The sequence below is a fragment of the Ambystoma mexicanum genome, chromosome 4q (genome assembly GCF_040938575.1).
Source record: "Ambystoma mexicanum isolate Mex_15411 chromosome 4q, UKY_AmexF1_1, whole genome shotgun sequence".
NCBI classification, from domain to species: domain Eukaryota; kingdom Metazoa; phylum Chordata; class Amphibia; order Caudata; family Ambystomatidae; genus Ambystoma; species Ambystoma mexicanum.
Window position 1 is genome coordinate 117,268,840 of NC_090928.1, and position 23,992 is coordinate 117,292,831.

At 47.5% G+C, this 23,992-nt stretch overlaps 1 protein-coding gene across 7 annotated transcripts in view; it reads left to right on the top strand.

Annotated features, from left to right (window-relative positions):
- The window catches only part of LOC138467522 (zinc finger protein 568-like), a 779,018-nt gene that overhangs the window by 592,927 nt on the left and 162,099 nt on the right, over positions 1-23,992 (top strand). For 5 of the 7 annotated variants that reach the window (XM_069607623.1, XM_069607618.1, XM_069607622.1 and 2 more), the window contains one exon: positions 3,294-3,395. The exons of the other annotated variants lie outside the window; for them this stretch is intronic. In XM_069607623.1, coding sequence (XP_069463724.1) covers positions 3,294-3,395 — 102 coding nt within the window. The remainder of the gene's footprint in view (positions 1-3,293; positions 3,396-23,992) is intronic. 7 annotated transcript variants of the gene reach the window in all.

Genomic DNA, 23,992 nt, shown 5'->3' on the forward strand with positions numbered 1-23,992 from the left:
CCACAGAATTTACACACCAGGCTGGACTACATGTTCGCCACACAGGAGTTAATGACAGATATAACACAGACGGAATATAGAGCGAGAGTCCTCTCAGACCGCTCGCCGCTAATACTTGGGTGGCAATACCGACCCCCGAGAGCAAAGATACCGACATGGCGCCTCAGAGAAGAGGCGCTGAAAGATACCATTTTTAGGGAGAACATGAGAGAGGAAATAATAAGCTATTTTGAGATCAATACTGGCAGCGTAGAGACGGCGGGCATGCTCTGGGAGGCCTTTAAAGTGGTAATGAGGGAGATAGCTATAGCTAAGTCCAAGGGACTACAAGGAGGGATCTTAGTCGAACTACAAGACACGGAGAAGGAGCTAGAAACAGTGCTAAGGAGAGGTAATACCAAAGAAGATAATGAAGCAATACTCGGGCTGCAACAGAAATGCGCGGGGCACTGGGAGAGATTGTGTAACCTCAACTATAAAAAGGACACCAAAGAAGGAGTTAATCAGGAATTTGCAGATTATTACCGACTCCTCTACAGAGATGATGAGGAAAGTGATTGCAAGGAAATAGAAGAAACACTGGAGGACATAGGACTGCCGCAGATAAGCGCAGAAGAGCGAGAGGAGCTGGATGCTCCGATTACTCTAGAGGAATTAGAAGAGGTAGTGAGGCAACTGCCCACCAGCAAGACCCCGGGGACTGATGGACTCCCTAGTGAATTTTACAAAACGTACAAGGATGAGGTGCTTCCCCCCGCTTCTAGAGATGCTGAATGAGGCATATGAAGTAGGAAGGCTACCAGGTTATCATACCGCTTCCCAAACCCAATAAGCCTGGACATGATTGCGGCTCATACAGACCCCTATCAATGCTGAATCAGGACAGCAAAATATTAATAGCGGTCTTGGCAAACAGAATGAGGAGGATCATTGCTACATTAATACACCCCGACCAGACTGGCTATGTCCCAAACAGGAACATATCCAATAATCTTAGGAGACTCCATCGAGTCATAGAGCACGCAAATGAGGATGCGGGTGAAATGGCAATAGTATCGCTAGACGCAATAAAGGCCTTTGACTCAGTCGAATGGCCATGGCTGATTGCGGCCCTGGCCGACTATGGAATAGGACCTGGGTATCTCAAATGGGCTAGAATGTTATATAGCGCGCTGCTGGCCAGAGTTAAAATAGGAGCAGTGATATCAGAGAGGTGGCAACTCAGTAGAGGCACCAGGCATGGATGCCCGTGGTCTCCCATGCTGTATATTTTAGCCCTAGAGTTCCTGGTGAAATACCTGAGGCAACAGTATGACATGATAGGCATCACCATAGGAGGGGAACCACATTTAATTTCTTTGTACACTGACAATGTTTTTAAACTTATGTTACCTGGAAGAAAACCCCAGTATGTTCTGGAAGTGATGGGGAGATTTACAAGGCTGACTGTTATATCCGTGAACCCCCAAAAATCCTGTATATTTCCTCTGGGCAGGTATAAAGGGATCCCGTTAGAGCAGATGCCGGTACTACAGATACCATGGGAGGTTAGGACGTTTCGATATCTTAGGATAGATATATACCATACGGTGGAAGAGGAACACCAACATAATACTGAGGAAGCGATCAAGAAAATCGAGAATAAGTTCTAGGTGAAGCTCCCCTTGGCGATGATGGGGCGAGGGGCAATGCTGAAAATGGTGGTCCTACCAAGACTTTTGCACTATTACGGGAACATCCCATACTTGATACCAAGGCGATTCTTTGCTAAAATAAATGGCATATGCAGGGAATTCCTTTGGCATGGGACGAGGAACAGAGTGGCCCTTTGGAAGCTACAAAACTCACACGAGAAAGGGGGTATAAAACTGCCAAACTATTAAATTTATTACATAGCAAGCCAGCTACAATATGTAGCTTAATGGTTCTCTGAAGAGCCAACCTCAGAGTCCAGGCTGTTCCGACTTGACTGTGCCCCATTCTTCCTAAAGGAAATGATGTGGCTGCTCAAATCGGATATGGAAGGGCGCCCAAAGATGATGATACTTGGGTGGGAAATGTGGCGCAGAGCCTGTCAGGTAATGGAGACACCATCCCTGTGTTCCCCGCAGGTGCCACTAGTGGCGCTGGGGGGAAAAGAAAAGCAACTAAGAATGATGATCACGAAACACTGGAAACCGGTGGGGATAGCGACAATGGGCGACATATGGCAGGAGGGGAATATAAGGGATTTTGAGGTGTTGGGGAGGAAACCGGATTACACACGGGCCAGTATATCACATACCATAGGGTGGTGAGGTGGATCAAGGAGACATGGTCCGAAGTAGTACTAGAAGAAGAACCGGACGCCACCATAGACACAATATATGACATAGCAGAAGGGGGACACAAAATATCTCTAATATATGAACTGATGATGTCCAAAGTGGGGAAGGAAGTGGTACAGCTGCGACGGGACTGGGAAGAGGAAGTGGGTGCCCCAATGAGTGGTGGGATATGGGAACGAGCCGAAGGGTACCACAAAAAAGTATGAAGAAATGCAAGGCTACAACAGATACAATTATACATAACTTGCAGGGCATATATGACACCCCAGAGGATAGCCAAATTCAAAAACGCAGGCCGACAATCATGCCCCAAATGTGATGAAGAAAATGCGGAATGGTGCACATGTTCTGGTCATGTCCAGTAATGGAGAGATTTTGGCGTGAAGTAGCACATAGGCTGGCAGAAAAAGGGATTAAGATAGTGGTGGACACAGTCTGGGCCTGCCTGATAGGAGGATTTCCTAGACCGCGCAAACTGAAGCATGTAAGTAAACTAAAAGACCTAGCGTACGTACTTGCAAAGAGATGAATTGCTATGGGGTGGAAGGCATGCCATAGAACACGGATAGAAGTATGGTGGAGAGACCTACAGAAATTGGCCGTGGCTGAAACTATAGTATGGCAAGAAGCAAGTAATTCCGGGGGGGGGAGGAGGCTGAGACCCTGATAGCCTGGAAACAACTAATAGCCGAGTTATTTGGGCCCACGCAAGATGGGTGAAGTGATCGGGATCCAACAGAAACCATGGAAGAGGAATCCCTATTACAAGGCACAGTGATAGGACATGAAGGAGAGTAGACTCGGAAGGGCGGGGGGAATGGGAGAAGCAGTGGACATGATGAAGCGATGTATATCCAAAATGTTATTACATGTACTGCAAGTTTGGTTTGTGTTTGTTGGAATAAAATTGTTTAAAAATATATATATATATATATAATACACATTATTCTCTGTTGGGCTTTTCAGATATCATTTCTGTCAATGTTATGAACAAGGGACAAGAACTGAAGGAAAATGTGATGGATCATCATGATGCAAAAGAAGAAAGTAGCAGCACCTCCATCTTGGGTAAACTACATAAGCTTTTGGATTGTAGCTTTACAGACATTCTTAGTAATCTATTGCATGCAGTGCTTTATGCAATGATAGAGGCTCTGCTCCAAGTGAAGCTAGCGACTAGGTTAAGTGCTTTGGAATCGATATGGCACTACACTAGCAGTCTGGGCCCTTGAACCAGCTAATGGAACACTGGACAGAAGTCTGCATAACTTGGAAAAATTGCTGTAGTTTGGTTCTGGATTTTATTCAAGAGCAGAGTGTTTTGCTTTGATTTCTTTAGTCCGTCACATTAGTTCCTTTTTTCATTAATGCCTGGATACTATTCTTTTTTACAGTTTTATCACCTAAGAGTTTATGCTCAAATGTATCACCAGGGAGGTTTTGTTTTTTCTTTTGCTTCTATCAGAAATTCATGGGTCTCTCAGAACAATGGACCCCTTGGTATCTACATATCTAGGTTAATAGCAATATTTGACACTCCAAAAGTAGGCAAATGCCACAAGGTTTTTGTTACACAATACTATTTATTGCATAGCATGGTATTTTCTGTTTCTTCGAGTATTGCCCTTTAAAGGATGACACATGTTTCGGCCGTTGGCCTTTCTGGAATCAGGGCATAGTTGTCCTTTTGTCCTTTGTAACTCGATTTGGTCCGGAAATTTAATGGGTTCAAATCCCTATGGAGCGGGGTTCTGTTAATCCCACGCGTCGGCTCTCTGCAGAACTCTGCCCAATAGGGATTTGACCCCATTAAATTTCCGACTGAATCGAGTTACAAAAGGGCAACTATGCCCTGATTTGAGAAAGGCCAACGGCCGAAACAAGTGTCGATGCCTGATGACCTGATGTCCCTCGAGGGCCTCCGTCTCGATGTCACCACTGGTACATATAGCACCGCAGCGACCATTGGCTTCAGTTCGATTTTTCCACGTGAGCTATTGCTTCGGAAGATCAGCGCGCTTTCGATTCCTTTGTGAAACCTGTTGTTATTTTGGGAAAAAATATGACATCTTCGTTGGCATCATCGACTCCCAAATCGGGGTTTAAGAAATGCCCTGACTGCAGGGCGACGATGTCCCTTATGGGCCCCAATCGGGTGTGTCTGTGGTGTTTGGGATCCGATCATAAGACATCCGAGTGTGGATCCTGCCTTTCGATAACAGTGAAAGCCCTGAAAGAACGTAAAGGGAAATTAGCTGCAGGTAGGTGTGAGAAACCTGAAGGTTGCTCACCCGCTAGTCCCCGGAGATCTGTCATTCAGGTGGCCAGGACACAGCCATCGCTATTGGATTCAGTTCCTGGGGGTGGACCAGTGGGGGAGGATCACCTGCATGAGGGGTCTTCAGGGAGTGGATGTGGGAAACCGAGGGTTGAGACACAGTATCCCATTCACTGTAACACCTTGTCCCCATCCTGCCCTGTAGGATATTTAGAAGCGCTAGCCCTTGCCCTCTTTTCCTGCAAAAACACTTTTACATTGTAAGAGACAACAGACTAACACTAGAGCTGTTTACCTGACATAACCCAACACACCGGTCAGGCAAGTGACAATAATCACGCACACCTGAGGGCCCTTTACCTTCCCAGCAGGGATAAAAGGCGGAGCACGAAAGCACAATTCGAGCAAGGCCGAATGCACGAGGAGACCGCTACACCAAACCAGCAGTTTAAACGGAGAAGAAAGGCAGTGAGACACGCAAAGCCTCCGAAAGGGAAATCATAAAACGGGGAGTTACAGCTGGCATGCAGAGCAGCAGATGTCTATAGTAGACGGGGGCCTCCTGCATTGATAACGCAGGCGGAGAGGCAAGCTGGCTACCGTGGTACTATCTTTGACTTCAGAGAACAAAGAAGCCACCTTGTTAGGCACAGCCGGTGAGTCGGAGGAAGCTGATAGAAAACCAAACAGTATTGAGCCCAAGGTTGCAAGTAGCAACATTTTGAACTCAGCAAATTTGCAAGAGGAAGAACTTGTGTATCTGTTTGAACTTTAAAGAAAGACCAGTTGAGGTCCAGATGCAGAGGCGTCTGGCGCCACGTGGGCGCTCAGTCGAAAGACTCTGACCCGGACCTGTTTCTGAAACTACAAGTATGACAAGGACCTAGAAAAGGGTGGCGTAATATGACAGAGTGGTCCTACAAGGGTTACGTCAAATCCCTTGTACACTCGAAAGTCTCTGACCCGGTGCCAGATGAAAGCTAGGCAAAGAGAACCCTGATTTCCGATAAGATTGTGAACTGTGAATACAGGCAAGTGTGAACCCGACAGAGGGATGCCGAAAGAAAGCTAGGAGCAAGAAAGCCCTGCTTTCTGAAGAGAATGGGCAATACATGAATTGTATTAGAAATACATGAACTGTGTTAATGAGAGGCCATAGTGAATCTGACGGAGGGATACCCAAGTTGTGAGGAGGATCCGAGCCCGGCAGAGGGAGATCCTGGGGGTGAAGAACAATCGCCTGAGGTGCAAGATCACTGTGAGAGCTTTTGCTGGTTTGTTTTTTGTGAAACACCAGAGGCCTTCTAAGGCAAGAGACTTTTGCAAGAAGGAGACTTAGCCTCTGAAGGTTTTTGATATCATTGAACTAAATTGTGAACCGCGTACTGACAAACACAAGGAGTGTGCTGTGCTCGAGAGTCCCACCTTGTCCCGTGCTTCAAACATGGGGAAGGGAGACGCAGCCTCACCATCCTGACTTATCATTTTGTGATCACTTATTTCTTTTCTGGTGAACATTATCCCACACTCTTATTATTATTTGATGGTCTTAGCTTGCTCCCATCTTAGATTTAGGTGTTTATCTCACCCATTATAAAGGTCATTAAACACCCTTAAACAGTGATCACTTGTGTCTGTCTTTAATGTTGCCACCATGAGTTCCTTACATAGGTCACATAAATCCCTTTCGACGACTTAGTCGAAAAAGCCATCCTCCGATGAGTCGAGGGGCGACTCTCCTCGTCTGAAGAAAGATAAAAGACGATCTCGATCTAGAAGTGGATCTCACCACTCATCGTCTTCATGACATACGAAGAAAAGGCATCACAAGTCGCCATCTTCATCATCGAGTTCCTCCCCTCAACAGGTTACTTGGCGGACGAAATCAGCTTTACCGGCTGAATGGGAGAGATTCTGGCAGAAAATGCTTCAAGTCTTCGAGAATGCAGCCTTGACCCCCTTGAAGAAGAAGAGTAAGGGTCATGCCGCTGTCGGTGGACACCACAACAAAGAAAGGGCAAACCTTGTGCGCCCTCGAGCCCAGGTGTCCAGGAGAAAACTCCTCAAGAACCTTCGAAGGTTCGATCGAGTCGAGAAGATACTCAAGCGTTTACATCATGGACACCAAAGGCGTCGAAGCCCTTGTCGAAAAAATCTTCGACACTGCAATTGTCGAAGCCATTGACGGCGTCAAAGATTTTAACGCCGTCATCGATGCAAGTGACAAAATCATTGAAGGAGGTTGAACAAAACTAGGGAATTTTTTCTTCCACTACCAAGAAAAGTCACTTTCTTCTATATATGAGGAGCATGAGCCTTCATCTGATGAGGCACGACCCTTTGGGTTCAAATATCAGACACAAGGTGTTGCAGAGGCTATGATATCAGAAGTGTCATGGATGAAGGATCTATATGAGACTCTGCAAACTGCAAGTGGGGAAGGCACTTCTCCCGAAATTGAATTTGGAAGACCAGATCCCTCCGAACATGCTGATGGGTTATACAGACAATTGATGTCTAGAGTAATTGAATATCTAGTATAGAGTTGACCTGCACCACATTATGAGCAGAATGATTTAACAGATATTTTGGACAAAAGACCCCAGGAGGGCCCTATTCTTCCCTTGCATGTAGCCTTACAGAGGCGGGTCAATGCCAACTGGGAGACGCCGGAATTAATTCTGGCTGTAAATAAATGATTGACAAGCAAATATAGGACTTTAACCCCTTTTATCTAAGCAAGCATCCCACTCCAGAAAGTCTGGTGGTACAGGCTGCCACATCTACATCAAAACAAACTGCCTACCCGATGATTTAACCCAGTCAGAGATGACAAACGCTGTGATGCCATGGCAAAGAAAGTCTTCTCTGCTGGGAGTATGGCCTCTAGGTCGGCAAATACCACATGTGCACTGGCTAAGTTTACGTTTGCCCTATAGGAATGCATAGCAATGACGACTTAACATATCCCTGAAGGGGAAGAAAGAGATGTCTTTTTTAATATTGTTAAGGATGGGAAGGACGCCATGTGCATGTCCCTTCAGACTGATCTCAACTGTGGATAGTATCAGCAGAGGTATGACTGGGTTTGCTCCGGATGTGCCATCATGACTTCTGACCATGCCCTTTGACGGCACGCACTTATTTGGCAGCAAGGCTGGTGAGAGCCTGGAGAAGCTGCAGACCCCCAAAGTGGCACCAAATCCCTTGGTGCTGCAAGCAGACAAATGCAAACTCGCCCCAGTGCAACAGCTTGGAGGGGCCGGTCCTTTCATTTATATTCCTCAGCTGGAAGAGCCAGAGAACTGGCGAGTCAGAGGTCAGAGAAGATTCCCCTGTGGTGGACGGGGGATATGTGCTAAAACTGCCCAGGCAACGGCTGCTTTACCCTCAGCCGCTCCATCAGCCGCCCCAAAACCTCTCTGAGGCCTTAACCCACAAGACCCCAGTGGGAGGCACTCTTACAGCATCTGCAAGAATGGCAAGGTATTACTTCAGATGCATGGGCATTGAAAACAGTAGCCTAGGGTTACTGCCTTCCCTTTCTAAAAAGGCCTCAGGATCATCCACCGGGGAGCAACTCTTTCAAAATTCCAGATCTGCTCTGCAGGAAATTTTGACCCTGCTGGAGAAAGGTGCTATAGAGAGAGGTAGCAGAGAGGAACAAGGGTTGGTAATCCCCTTACTTCCTAATCCCCAAGAAGGACGGAGGATTGAGACTCATCTTGGTCTTAAGAGACTTGAACAAATTCCTCAGGAAGGGCAGGTTCAAGATGGTTACCCTTTCTCAGACCATTCAGGCACTCCAGCTCCAGGATTGGATGGTGTCTTTGGACCTTCAGGATGCTTACTTTAATGTGCCTATCCATCACAAGCGCAGGAAGTACCTGAGGTTCGCCGTTGGCGGTTCTCATTATCAATTTCGAGTTCTGCCATTCAGGCTGACCTCTGCCTGAGGGTTTTCACCAAGCTGATGGCGGTGGTGGCAGTGATTCTCAGGAGAGGTGGGGGGGGGGGGGCGAATTTACGTCTACCTCTACCTGGATGATTGGCTGATCAGGGCACATTCTCCCGCACAAGTCCTGGAACATCTTGGCATCACCTGCCACTTTCTGCACGGACTGGGCTTCTCACTCAATTTTAAGAAATCCCACATGAGACCATCTCAAAGATTCCAGTTCATCGGAGTAATCCTGGATGCATCCTTGGGAAAAGGAGAACACGACGGCGGACACTCGAAGCAGACAGAGAACAGTCTCCCACAAGTGGGAACTAGCTCAGGAAGTCCTTCAAGAGATCTTCACCCTTTGGGGAACCCCTTAAGTGCATCTGTTCGTGGCCATTGTCAACTGGAAGTGAGAGCTGTACTGCTCCATAGAATTTCCCCCAAGAGGAGCTCCCAGGGACGCGTTCTTAGTGAACTGGAAATGTCCACTTCTAATACGCATTTCCTCCAGTCCCCGTCATTCCGCATTTGATCAGGAGGTTGGGAATGTTTAGGAGATCCATGATCCTAATTGTTCTGGATTGGGACAGGAGGACGTGGTACCCAGACCTTCTGGACATGTCCATCTGCCCTCCAGATGGACATGTCTTCTGCAAAGAGAGGATCTTCTCACGTTGGAGGAAAGTCTGGTTCTCCATCCAACGGTCAGGACACTCTACCTTCACGCATGGTTTCTGAGATGTAGTGATATAAGGATTGGGACCTCCCACATGACGTAATGGAGATTTTGCTTTCAGCCAGAAGGCCAGCAAATAAATCCTTGTACCGCTGACGTTGGACCAAGTTCTGAGCTGGTGCAGGGAGAAGAATGTGGACACTTTTATCTGCAGCACACCTATGGTTTTAACTTTCTTTTTACACCTGGCTAATCTGGGGCTCCAGGTTGACACAATTAAATGGTATCTGGCAGCGCTGTCTATTTTTAAGCACTCCTCTGAAGAGGTAACTTTCTTCAAAATGTCACTAGTGATTCAATTTCTGGAAGGATTGACAAATGTGTTTCGTCCGATCCCCTTTCAAGTTCCAGTTTGGGAATCTCAACTTTGTTTTGAAATTTCTCATGTGCACTCCTTTCAAACCTATTCCTTCAAAACCATTCTTTTGGTTGCTCTTACGCAATCCTGTGGGGTGAGTGAACTTCAAACCTTGTCTTGCAATCCTCCTTACAGAATTTCCATTTAGTTGGTTCTGAAGGTTAAACCCACATTTTTACCAAAAAATGTGTTTGATTTTCATTTAACTCAGAAAATTATACTACAGTCTTTTTATCCTCCACTTCATTCTGGGAAGGAAGAAGAGAGATTACATAGGCTTGACCCAAGGCGTGCACCTAGCTTCTACGTTTCCAGGATGTCTAAGTTAAGACTGGATGATCAACTTTGCGTTGATTACACAGGCCATAAATTGGGTATGGCGGTGACAAAACAAACCTTATCTAGGAATTTCTGAATGCTACAGATTAGCTGGAAAAGATCCTCCTGAGGGTCTAAGGGCTCATTTGACCAGGGGCATGTAGCTTGGAGTCCCAGTTCAAGATATTTGTTCGGCGGCCACATGGTCCTCTGTTCATACTTTTACTAAGCATTACTGTCTAGACTCTTCCTCAGGCCGGGAACGTGGATTTGGGAAAGCAGTGTTGCATTCAGTTCACACAAGCCAACAAGAAACTCCTAAATTCTTACTCGCTTCTTCAAAAATGCAACGCTTCTTTGGGAGTCTATCAAAAAATGGGAAATGCATGGGAGGACACAATCCATTAGAAGAACAAGTTACTTACCCGTGGTAACGTTCTTTCGATTGGATGTTCCTCCCACGTATTCATCGCCCCTCCCAACCTACCCCACAGTAGAATTTCCTTGTTATTGCAGTTCTTTCAGGTTGAAACACAGTTTTACGTAAGGTACACCCAAAAAGAGTTTAGAAAAGTATGCATAAAAACAGAACTGAAGCTAGCAGTCACTGCGCATGCTATACGTCCCAGTGGTGACGTCGACATCGAGACGGAGGCCCTTGAGGGACATCTGGTCAACAGGCATCGACATGAAGCGCCCCCCTGCTGGAAAACATTTCCGAAGCAGCTGGATATGGATATAACAAAGGGTGCGGAGTACATCAGAGGAACATCCAATTGAAAGAACGTTACCACGGGTAATTAACTTGTTCTTTGAATCCCTTTGACTAACCCTTAGTAAACACAAGGTTCATTTCCACCGATACACAGATGACACACAAATATACTTCCAAATGTCACCCCCTTCACAGCTCCACGCCCTCAGAGCCTGTCTCACCATAATCACCAACTGGATGGCCACCCACTACCTAAAACGCAACCCTTTCAAAACAGATTACCTCCTCATCTGACCAACCCCCTCAAGTACAAACCCAACGTCACCCCTGTCCACACATATCCCTCTCCACACCTGTCAAAACCCTTTGCTTCACTATTGACCTCCACCTCTCCTTCACACACAACATAGCGGCTGTCCTCAAAACATTTAATGTACAACTACAGCTCATAATCAAAAGCAGACATATCCTTCCTCCTGATGATTAACGGATTGCAATCCAAGCACTGGTTCTCTCTAAGCTGGACTATGGCAATGCTGTGCGCTGGACTCCTCAACGGCACCCTTGCTCCTATGCAAGCCATACAAAATGGAGCCGCCAGAATCATCCTCCACCTACCCAAGCATTCACACATCATCCCCGCTCTTAGCCAACTTCACTGGCCCCCCACACACAGATAATGACCTTCAAAGGACTTTGAATTGTAATCAAAGCCATCCACCTCAAAACTCCATCTTACTTTTATGACAAGCTCAAACCCATCACCCACACAAACACCAGATAAGCCAGCCAACACCTTCTACACATTGGATTCTACAAACTCACATACACACAAAACCAAGCATTTACCCACTGGCTCTCCCTACATCTCTGAACTGTCTTGGGCACCTTCCAACGCCATCCAAGCTGCTGCAAGGGAACTGCCAGAGTAATCGCGGGCTCTAATGCTCGACAACCTCTAAATCTCTAAGTTTCGCCCGGCACCAGAACTTTGCAGTCTCTGCATCTGAGATTCGCAGTGTCTTCCAGGATCCCCAAATTGATACTTTTGGCCTGTTTACCAGCTTCTTCGAGATCCAAGACATTGCCACTGCAGTAAAATAATGCTGTGTTAAGCCAGCCAAGCCGACCCTTCGCCAAAAGCAAGTCTCCACTTCTGTGCATCCGAGGCTGCTGAGTCTTCCAGTGCCACTAACCTAACACTGACTGCCTTTTCTCCCAGCTTCTTCGGCCCGCTAGCCATCATTGCTGCCGAACAAAACTGCATCATTGCTGTCAAAAGAACCCATACTTCAGGTTTGACTCTGAAAAACCTGGTTCGATGCTTTTGAGCTCCAAACACAAGAAGCTAAAGGTATTTGTCAAGGCCCCTGTCCACTTGGTCCACGTTAAAGGCATGTGTGGCTTTTAAGTCCCCCTCCTCACATTTTGAAAGACATATGCATTATCTTTGAAATTTTTCTGCAGATATTTTGCCTGAGCACCCAGTCTGCCAACTCGGAGCGCCCTTTCATTTTAGTGTGAAATCTGTGTTTGTCAATGCAGGGGGTGGGACAGTGGTTTTATGAGTTGTGTGCATTTATGTTAGTTTTGTACAGATCTTTTTATAGACCCTTGGTTGGACATTTTTTTTATTTTGACTCCTCAGATCTGTTGCTGGTTGGGATTGCCTTTGTACCAGCTCCCACCCCTCCAGAAGAGTATAGCCTGCTTGTGGCCCACATTACCAAATGTGGTAAAGGAGGTATACCTGTTGGGCTCTGTTTGTTTCACCTTTATGATTGGGATTATTAGAAGTGTGTGGTTAAGTAAATGCTTTAGCCACTACTCATTCCTGTACTCCTGCACAGAGTAGTAGTCATTTCGTCACATTACGCAAACCACTTGATCTCAAACTGCCTTTCTCCCCTTTTCTCAAAAATGTATAAAACTTAGAAGAAATAATACAGCTATCCTTAAGCTCTTTATGGACAACTGAACTCAGAAAACCTACTGCTTCATAATCTACTCTGTGTTAAAAAGTATGTTTGGCAAATAGTTAGCCTGTTTACTCAACAGCCCTTCCTTAGGCTAAGAATTGTAATGTCTTGGGAGCAGAAGGCTGTATTACAGAGACACGACATCATGCATCAGTGCAGTGGGGGCAGCAGGAGTCCTTTTGCACCTTTTCATAATATAATTGCGTGGGCATTCTCTTGCACCCTCTGGATACTCATAGTGGTGACTCTGCTGTTCTGGCAGAAGTGTGCTCAGGGAACCCCACACCCTTCCAAAGGAGGACTTATGGTCCCCACCTGGATGGGTGCAATCTCGGACTTCAGTCACCATTCCAGTTTTTATAGATGCAGAAATGCTGAGTTCCATTTACACACCAATATATGCATCTGTTACGATCAAAATGTCTTTTCAGTGGGAGATGTGGGTGAAGGGGGAAGTTAGTGGTCAGTCTTTCGATGAGCTAATTGTAAAGGCATCATGAAGGACACAGACAACAGATTTCCGAATTCAAAATAACCATGTTTATTAACTTAAATGTCAGGTTGGAAAAAGGCCTAACTTTTCCTATACTAAGGTGGGGTTTACCTACCTAAATAAAACTAAGGAAAGTCTGAGTCAAAGAGTTCAACTTCGGAATCTGTCTGTGTCCAAAACCTATTCTTTCCCTCACAACTGTAACTATATATGTGTAGCAATGACAGCCACCAAAAAGAAAACGGTGTTCAGCGAAACATCCGGAGCTTCTACCACCTCGCAGCTCTCTTTCAGCTTCCTTCCCAAGTATAAAATGGATCAACAAAGTAAAATCTCAAAATTCCCTTTCTGAGAATTAGAATGTAATAGTCTCTTCAGGTTTCTGGGTTTCCTTCCCCAAGTTAGGACTCCTATTTCCCTTCTCCAAGTTCCATATTACACAATTTAAATGAGCTTGAAATGAAAGCCTTCTAGTCACGACTCGGGGTTCCCTTCCCCAAGTTCTAATGTCACAATTCCAAAAGAAACACACAAATGTCCTTGACTTCTATAATATAGTTGGATTTTGTTTTCAAATGTACAGTTCAGATAACTGTGTAGCTTTCCCACATGTTGAAAACATCACTGTAGATCAGGATTCAGTATCCTTGCTCTGTCTGTGCTTTTCATGTCCTTTTATATTGCAGCATACAGTGATTGGTTTATAATTATATTCATTTTAGCACTTCATTGTATGATTGTTCATATTGATTTAAACTTTCTTTCCTCATTTAGATTTCACCTTCTTAGTTCTGTTTAACAGCAAAGTCTTAATTCAATTCGGTGTTCAATAATTGTTCATTTCACATTAAATGCATAGTTCAATGTACGGAGACCTTCAAAAATGTGCTTCTACCCCCACACGACCACTCCGGTTGCAAGATATTTCCTTTTATTTAACATTGAACACATGTAACTGTTTGTTGTACTTTAATTGAATAGTTCGGTGTTCAGAGACTTTCGAAAGTGTGTTCTTTGCCACATGTGACCACTCTGACACAAGGTATTTCCCTTTGTTGTATTGTTAACAGATAAAGTTGGTTGTTTCCCTATTAATTGAGCAACTCACAGATCAGAGACCTTCGAAAACATGTTTCAGGCTACACGCGACCACTCCAATACAATGTATTTCAGGAAACGCTTCAGTTAACACGCTGTTAGGCAGAAACCTGTGCAGTTCCCTTTGGGAACACTGCAAAAGATTTAGGACTACAGGTGTTAGCAGTAAACCCACTTGGTAGCAGTCTGTACCACCCAGATTTACCTGGTAGCTGTGGCTGAGCAGTCAGACTTCCCTCAAGAAGAGTTAGGCAGTATGCAAAGTATACAGAATAGGCACTCGGATACATTAATACAAGCAAACACCGACCAGAGCTTTGGTATCAAAGTATATAATTATTTATGTAAAAACACACTGAAACACTCCAGCACTCTTATTCTAAAACACTCTAAACACAGTTACTATTATAATATATACAACCCTTATTCCTTATCAGATAAGTCTTAGTTAACACCACTCATTTCCAGACAGAGATGAGCGCTTAACTATAGATGGCACTCCAATAAGTTCATGAAGAAGGGAGGGAAAAAGACAGAATATGGAAAGATACACCACTCTAAGATTTAGGAACACTTTTAGCAAGGCAGAAGAGCAAAAGTCACTTGTGAGCCAAAGTCCATAGGCTGGGCCCACTCTTAGAGAGAGCAGAGCACAAATGCGCCCAAGATCACAGTTACCCTAGGCTTTGAAAGTCTTGCAGAGAGTTCGAAAAGAGTTTAGAGAGGCTCAGAAAAGTTTAGCCAGGGTGTCCCAGGCTAACCCAGGTTCGAAAGCTTGGGCTAAATCTACCCCGTACAGTCAGTGGCAAGGGAAGCCAGGCGGAACACGGTACCTTAAGTGGGAAGGATCCTCCAGCGGTGGCAGTTGCTCCTGGCAGCGGGTGCAAGTCTCGGCGTCGTCCAGGGGAAGAGAAGATCTCGACTTGGAGGAAAGATGAAGGTCGTTGCACTGCCAGGGAAGAAACCAGCCGCGGAGTTTTCCGGTTAAAGGTATTACCCTTTATTTCGCCGTGGTAAAACGTGGTATTCCGGTTGCCGGGGTGCTTGGCACAGGCAAGGCGGCCACGAGATGCGTCGGGAAGGCGAAAAGATGGTGAAACTGGTTATCCCCACCAGTCAAAGGAAGAAGACTCTCCGGCGGGAGATCTCCTCTGTCGTTGGGAAAAGTGGTGAGACGGTCCAGCAGGGCTCCACCGGTGGTGTCGTCGTGGCAGGTCGGCTCAGCTTCTCCCTCGTCGGATTCTTAGGTCCTGTGGCGACTTCTGAAGTTCCAGACCTCCAAAGCCCTGCTTTTATGCAGAAAACCCCCATTCACTCAGCCTAGCTGTCTCTCAAACATGCTAAGTGGTGAGCCGGCCATCTCACCACTTGGGCCAGTCAGGACAGAGTGCGACTTGAGTTGCCTAGGCAACTCAGTCCAGGGTGCCTAAATCCCCCTCCACCCCTCCTAAGTACCCCAGACAGAGTGGCACCACTTTGGAGGGCTTCTGTGGAGAAGCCCGCCAAAAAGTGGAACAAAGGGCTCGACTTGGGTTGGAGTCACAGAAGAGAACACAAACGCCATTTTAGAACCGAGTTTTGTCAAAAAATACCAACCGGAGAATTAATAATAATGAAATAAACCGGCGGTATGTTCAAGGCTATCGTAATTAAATAAATAAAGATAGTAGCCTTGAACAATGGGAAAATCCCATAGAGAAATATTCGCGGTTGAATATAAAAAGTAGTATCCACTGCCACCAGCCAAAACTCGATCAGGGGGGACGGAGACGTGCCCCCTCGACTAACAGACCCCGGGGCAATCGAATTGCCCCAGCCAGTACGTCCACAATATGATGGTTTGTACTGGTTCTGTTCAGAATTTAAGACTAGTAAAGTCTTTACATGCCCTGGGAGACAGTAGCCAGTCCCAGGGTATGGAGTCTATACTGGGGGGTCACTAGGACACCCCTGTGTTACTGCACTGAGGGTGCTGTGTAACACATATCACAAAAACACATGCAGCCCTATGGAGTAAAAGACCCCATAGCCCATTAAACACATCTAGAGTCAAAGGAACACACTCAAATCATGTCCAAGAGTGAGGGTAAAAGAGTCCCACTATTGGCAGGAGAAAAAAATAAACCCCAAAAATCCAACAAAGCTGCTGGGGGACTCACTAGGTTAGGAAATTCAGCCTAAACAGAGAATTCTCCCTAACACACGCGCACCTGATTTCTCAAGCATTAGAAACTCACTGGACGCTTTGAATGCTTGTGCTGCAGCACGGATCACACAGCCTTCTTCCTTCTGTGTTGAGGCCCCATTTCCTGCCACTTAGACACTCCTGGGGTGGTCCTCCAACCCAGGGGAGCAAGCACGTTGATTGGAAAGGAACAGGCCGCCTTCCTGCACGGTGCCCTTCAACCTTCCTAGTCTGCTCCATAGAGTTCCTACTCCCACGCAATGCTGTCTGGTCCTCAGCTACCTGCACTGACCTCCAGGTCCTGCTGCTTTGGATTTCCCCTGCCACTGGGTTGAGCTCCATTTTACTCCATCATGGGGTTTGGCATGGATTCACATTCTCATGAATATTCCCTGTTGTCAGGCCGGGAATCCTCTGTAAAAGAAAAAAGTTTCACTTTCAAAAAGAAACTGTATTTCTCCTCTAAACCAATCACTGTACTCTGGGTCATACTGCCCCCAGCCAATGACTGCCCTCTCCCTAAGCCCCTTCTCTGGCAGCCATCTTCAGATTTTTACTGCACGTTCAAGTGTTGGGCGTCCTCGAAGTTTGCTCTGTGAGCTATTCTATGTGTTTTCGCGCTTTTTTGAGAAAGTCCTATTTTTGTCAAACAGAGCCCGTATGCTCTTCTCCCCATTGACCGACAAGCGGGGGATCTGTTTGTCAGTAAATTTCAGTGCCGCTCAAGGGCAAGGATCGTCGAGTATAGTCCAAGTTTCCAGAAGGCAATCAGGCCTACTGTGCACCACTGACCAAGTCGGAAGAGAAGAGAGGGAAGCTCCCTTTTCAAGCTCTGCTCCAGATGTGTACTGTGGAACGTGTTTGTGGAGGACAAACGCCTTCAGTGCCTCTACTGTCTTCACTCGGACCACAAAAAGCAGATTGCGAAATCTGCCTCTGGTTCATCTTAAAGAACAATGATGGATCGTCACAGTTGATTGGTGGCGTGGATCAACGCCAAGGCATCTGCCCCGTGCCCCAAACAGGGTCATGACTCACCAAGGAACGGCCGGTCAGAGGAGCAGGCTTTTAACTCCTTTGAGGGCGCTCCATCTGTGGGGGCCCAAGACAAAGCTAAGCACTGCAAGTCTGTTTCCATTGGGGTCGCCGCCCAGATGGGTCCTGCAATGGGCACGGCCCGATCAACCTCACCATCTGCCTCTAACTCCAGCCATCGATCCAGCTCCTCCCCCAAGAGGAAATCGGCCAACCCGGCTAAGCTGCGGGAGAAGTCAGAGAAGCAAAGGGTGGTAGAAAAGGCAGCCAGCCTGCCCAAGAAGCCTAGGTGGTGCAAGAACAATTGTAGTCGACAATCGGTGGTGGCAGCTGCGCTCACGAAGGCTAAAGGGGCTGACCCAGTGATGGTAGCCCCGATTGCGTTCAGGGTATCCCTACCCCTGAGGTGGGAGGCCTCGGCCGGGGCAGTGAAAAAGACACCAGAAAAGAGGATGCAGTCACTGAGCCAGGTTCCGACCCCTGAGGATGCAAAAAAGGGGGGGGTGAGGAGGCCTCGGGGCTCAAAGGCGTACCCCAAGACACAGATGTTTCTTCATCGGACGAGGAGGAGCAGGAGTCCACGCACATGACCCACAAGGACGTGGGGGACGACTGAAGAAACGCCAGCGGTGATGATGATGATGAAGGACCTAGTAGGCCTACCTCTCCAACTCCAAGAGATGCGCCACTGGACATCGTTTTGACCCTACGCACGTTAGTGTTGGAAATCCAGTAAAGGATGCCGCAGGCTCTGGTCCTGGTAGCCCCGGATCAGCCTCCAGTGAAAAAGAGCAAGCGCCATCCAACGCCTCTGCATCAACCTCCACAGCCGCGCCAGGTGCCCTCCCCTTTCACCCCGCCCCAACACCCCTGAGGGACCAGGACACTGGTTCGAACACGGCCACGGTGACGACGGACGATGACAACATCGTCATAGCGGGTTGCCAGAGCTTCAGAGCTTTTCCAGCTGACGACCAAGGAGACCAAGAAGGAGGGTCTCTTATACCCATATAACAACCCAAATGAGCAAGGTCATGTGAGTCCAACAAGAGATTAGACCCTCTCACTCCTGAAATTCAATAAAGTCAAATTTGATTAAATTGAATACTACTGCAATTCTTATTTAATATGTATGCAGCAGGTGTTATAATACACGAGTATTGAAACGTAGGATATTCAACATGATACATGAAACATACATGTTGTAGTACATGAATACCATTGTCCAAATCCGCAATATTTGGAATAAAAAAATTATGCAATTACATTCTCTGTGTCCTGGCGGGGGTGACATGAGAAGTGAATAGTGTAATTGTCAAATAAAATGCACATATATGTGAAACAATAAAGGTTGAAAGGCAACAAGAACAGGTCAACACAGCAGTGTTTCGGCCATTGAGCTAAATTTGAGAAGCTGTGGTTTAGTAGGCCTTCATCAGGACGATCAATTCTTATGCGTGAAGAATCCTATGTAATCTGTCGGAGTAAGTAGACAGAAGAAAGTGTCAGGAGTGTGTCGGGAAAAACATATAAGTTGGAATGCACTAAATGCCAGGACACACACAATGTAATTGCATAATTTCTAAATTCAAATATTGCGGATTTGTACACTGTTATTCATGTACTACACCATGTATGTTTCATGTATCATGTTGAATATCCTATGTTTCAATACTAATTTGTACTATAACACCTGCTGCATACAATGTAATCAAATTTGACTTTATTGAAATTCAGGAGTGAGATGGTCTAATCTCTAGTTGGACTCGCATGTCCTTGCTCATTTGTGTTGTTATATGAGTCTACTTACCTAGGTAGAGCGAGGCATCAACCAGGTGCCCTTTTGTAATACTGGGTCTCTTATACCAGTGGCGCAAGGGCAAGAGGAAGACCATTATGGCAGTGCCCCTCCTGGACAACGTGTGGGAGGAAGGCCTGGCCCACCTGAAGAATCCTTGCTCTGCCCTGGCCGAGAAGGATAGTCTGGAGAAAAAGTACAGGGTGCCAGAGTCCACACCCAAGTGCCTACAGTCGCTTTGAGGCAGCGAGGGGAAGAAGTTGGACGCCATGGGGAGGAAGGTCATCTACTCCGGTGTCGACCATCAAGACAGCCAAAACATTGGCAATCCTGGCCAGGTACGATGGGTAACTGTGGTAAAGCTGGGCCCGATTCTGGAGTTCCTACCCGACGGCAAGCAGTTGGAGGCGATCTGCCTCCTCCAGGAAGGGAAAGTGACTTCGGACCATGCCATCACAGTGGCCCTTGACATTGCAGCCACAGGTTTCCGACAGATGGGGAACAGTGTCTGCCTCCATTGCCGAAGCTGGTTGAAGGGCACCAATTTCCGCCAGGAGGTCCAAACAAGGGTACTGGACATGCCCTTTGACTGGGATAACCTTTTCGGGAAGGCCGTCGACGAGTCATTGCAGGCGATCAAGACTGATATGGATATGGCTCATGCTCCAGGCACTCCAACAGCACTGCTCTTCCTTTTGCGCCTCAGGCGGAAAGTCTGGCGGATCGACGAAGGGGTTTAGTGGAGGCTCCCCGTCAAACTGTCAGCCCTCCCGGTCCACGACTGAGGAGGCCTACTGGGGCTGTTCCAAGGCTTTTGGTTGAGGTGATCGTTGCTGTTGTCGCCCCCTAGGCGGAAAACAGGTGGCGGAAAACAGGTGCCGAAGCCGGATTGAACCGGGCAGGACGTCGGGCCCACACCCATGCACACCAGTGGGAGGCCGGCTGGTGGGACTAGTCAGCGAGTGGAAGATCATCTCCACTGACAGATGGGTGCTGGTTGCTCTCGCCCACAGACACACCCTGGAGTTTCAGCAAAAGTGTCTGCCGATCCCTCCAGTGACCCGGCAGGAGCAGCACACCCATTAGCTCCTGCAGGAGGTACGGCCATGCTAAGAAAGGGGGCGATAGAGCTAGTTTTAAGATGACCTTGGGGCTCCGGAGTCTACTCTAGATATTTCTTAGTCAAAAAGAAGACCAGGGTTGAATTGTAGGGGTCCTTGTTGTAAGTACCCTGTTCCTGCTGATATTTGTGATTTCTGTTGAACCTTTTCATTGGTATCCGAGCCTTGAAATATGTACTATGAGCTGTTGATGTAATTTGTAATGTGCCTGTCTCTACTTCTTGCCAATAAAGAAAAGTTAAAAAAAAAAAAGACCAGGGGCTGGAAGCCCATTCTAGACCTGCAGCGTCTCAACAAGTATCCCAAGTCTAAAAAATTCAGATGGTCACATTGCAGCACGTGCGTGACCAACTGGAGGAAGGAGACTTCTTGACACCGCTGGACCTGGAGGATATATACTTCCATGTCCCTGTTCACAGAAAACATTGTAAGTTCCTACGCTTCGTAGTGGAGGGAAGACGCTACCAATTCAAAGCCCTCCCTTTCGGCCTGAAGGGTGTTTACGAAGTCCCCGGCATCTGTGGCGGCCCATCTACGTCTACGAGGGATACACTTATCTCGGGGCCAGGTCAAGAGAGGTAGTCTTCGAACATACGGAGAGGACCGTCCAGCTGCTGACGGTTCTAGCGTTCTCTGTCAATTATCCAAAATCCTGCTTGACACCATTGCAGAACGCACTGTTCCTAGGAGCCAGGCTCAACACGGTCTTCTGCCTGCATTGTCCTCGGACGAGAGGGTAGTGGCTGTGCTGGGAAGGGTGCAACGGCTGTTGTCACTGAAGACCGCCATGGTGCGGACCATCAAGTCGCTGCTCGGCATGATGTTGTCTTGCATCTACCTTATCCGGCTCTGCAGGTTACGGAAGCAACCTCTTCAAGAGTTCCTGGATGCACTCTGGATACAAGTGTCAGGAAACTTCACAGACAAGAGCCCTCTCGACGAGGAGTTCCATCGAACGATAACATGGTGGGGCGTACATGGGACGTCTGCACGCCAGAGGCACGTGGCTGCCAGAGGAGAAGGATCTCCACATCAATATCCTGGAGCTGCGGGCAGTGTTCTGGGCCCTCAAGTCTTTCCTTCCCTCCCTGAAGGGCAAGGTGGTGAGGATCTTCACAGACAACACCACCACAATGTTCTACATCAGGAAGCAGGTGGGCACTCGATCCCCAGCACTCTCCAGAGAGGCCAAGAGAGGTACCTCATCCCCTTTCACTTGGGGGGAGTCGAGAACACCATCGCTGACTCCCTCAGCAGGGAGTTGTGCTCCTGCCACGAGTGGGAACTTCAGCAGGACCAGTTGAACAGCATCTTCATCAAGTGGGGCAGACCCCAGATCGATGTGTTTGCGACAGCGGCAAACTCCAAATGCCAGAAATTTGCCAGCAGGTTCCACAAGCCGCATAACATGGACGCATTCTCCTTCCCGTGGGATGGCCTGTTCCTCTACGCGTTTCTTCCGCTGCCTCTCCTGCTGCGACTCATCAACTCAAACATTACAGTGTGATACTCCTCAGCGTGGCAGAGGAAGATTAGGTACCCGACCTTCTCACCCTGTCAGCGTCGCCTCTTGTGGTCGCGGATCTGCTCACTAGAGAGGGAGGCGCAATCCTGCATCACTACCCAGGATCACTGAACCTGAGGGCTTGGCTCCTGCAGCCCTAGAGTTTGGAGGATACAAGTTGCCAGCGGACTTCAGGGAGGTCCTTGCCAAGGCCAGCGCATCACCGACCCTTAAGTGCTAGGGTCAGAAGTGGAAGCATTTCGCTACGTGGTGCCGGTTGCAGAAGATCAAGCCTCTGAGGGTCACAGCCCCTCAGATTCTTCCTTAACTGTTGTTCTTGCCAAGGCGGGGCTGGCGCACGCCTCTATCAAGGTGCATCTGGCCGCTATCTCACGCTATGCCAGGTCTCCAGGACGATCTTCTCTATGGTCCCACCATCTCATGAAGAAGTTCCAAAAAGGACTTTTTTGATCATTCCCACCGGTGAAGGCTCATGCCCCGGCGTGGGAACTCACTCTGGTGCTGACGATGCTCATGGGAGCCCCATTCGAGCCTATGCATCAGGCCCCTTTCGTTCCTCTCGTGGAAAACGGCTTTCGTCATGGCCATCACCTCTGCCAGGAGGGTGGGTGAGATCCAGGCTCTGTCCTGCAGGCAGCCGTATCTGACTTTACACAAATCGAGGGTGGTGCTCTTCATGCCAAAGGTTCCATCGGAATTCCACCTCAACGAGCCTTTGGTGTTACCTGTGTTCTTTCCGAAACCACCTTTATCGGCTGAAATTACCTTGCACTTGCTGGACGTTGCTTGTGCTCTGAAGTACTACGTGGCACGCACAAAGAGTTTTCGGAAGACGTCTCAACTGTTTGTGAACTTTGGCCCTGTGAACCACGGGTAGGCCATGTCCAAGGCTTCCATCTCAAGGTGGCTCTCCGGCAGCATCACACGCACTGTCATCGGTTGGCGAACCCTCCGCTGCCCGGCTCTTCTTGAGCCCATTCCACCAAAGCGATCACTGCGACGACAGCGTTCCTGTCGGGTGTGCCTCTGCCCGACATCTGCAGGGCTGTATGTGGAGTTTCTCGCACACCGTCACGAGATTCTACTGCGTCGACAGGGATTCCAGAGAGGACTCCAGAGTCAGCCAAGCAGTGCTACGCAACCTGTTCGCTTGAAGGTGAGCCTGTTCCGGAGGTAATGTTGTAGTACTATGTATTCATTATTCATGAGCATGTGACTCCATACCAGACCCCATGCTGGAGAAGGAACAAGTTACTTATCTTTAACCATTGTTCTGCAGCATGGGTCTGGCATGGATTCACATGCAAACCCTCCCTCCTACCCTCTGCGACTTTTCTCGATCATACTGCCACTGTACGTGCTTACCAAATCTAAAGAGGGCTGCCAGAGGAGGGGCTTAGGGAGAGGGCAATCATTGACTGGGGGTGGTATGACCCAGAGTACAGTGATTAGTTTAGAGGAGAAATATAGTTTGAAAGTGAAACTGTTTTTTCTTTTACTGAGGATTTCCAGCCAGACAGGGAATATTCATGAGCATGCTGGAGAACAATAGTTAGATGAGTAACTTGTTCCTTTGTCCTGGTAGCTGAAAAAACAGCATTAAAGTCCAAGAAGGCATGGGGAAAGGGGTCATTCCTCCAGGCTGTTTGAAGGGACAGATAACTCAGACCAGCAGTAAGGTCGGGGAAGGGAATCATTCCCCCAGGATATCTGAACATATACGTCAGGTAAAGGGAGTCCTTTTTCTGACCCACCAAGGAGGAGTGTTTGGGACTCTACTATCAGGGGAAGGGAGTAATTCCCCCTGATAACATGTGATAAGAATTGTTTGGAACCTTACTAACAAGGGATGGGAGCTCTTCCCCTTGATAACATGTGAGACACAAGACTGTTTTGAACTGAATACAACTGTCACAAAAGACTAGGAACTTGAACCCAGGAGAAAGGAGTCATTCCCCTGCGATCAGCAAGAGTGATACTGCTTTAGATATAATTTTTAGTTTGAGGGTCAGAAGCAGTTTTTTCATGACACAGGACGGTGGACATTTTGAGTTAACAGACATACTGACAGTCACCTTAG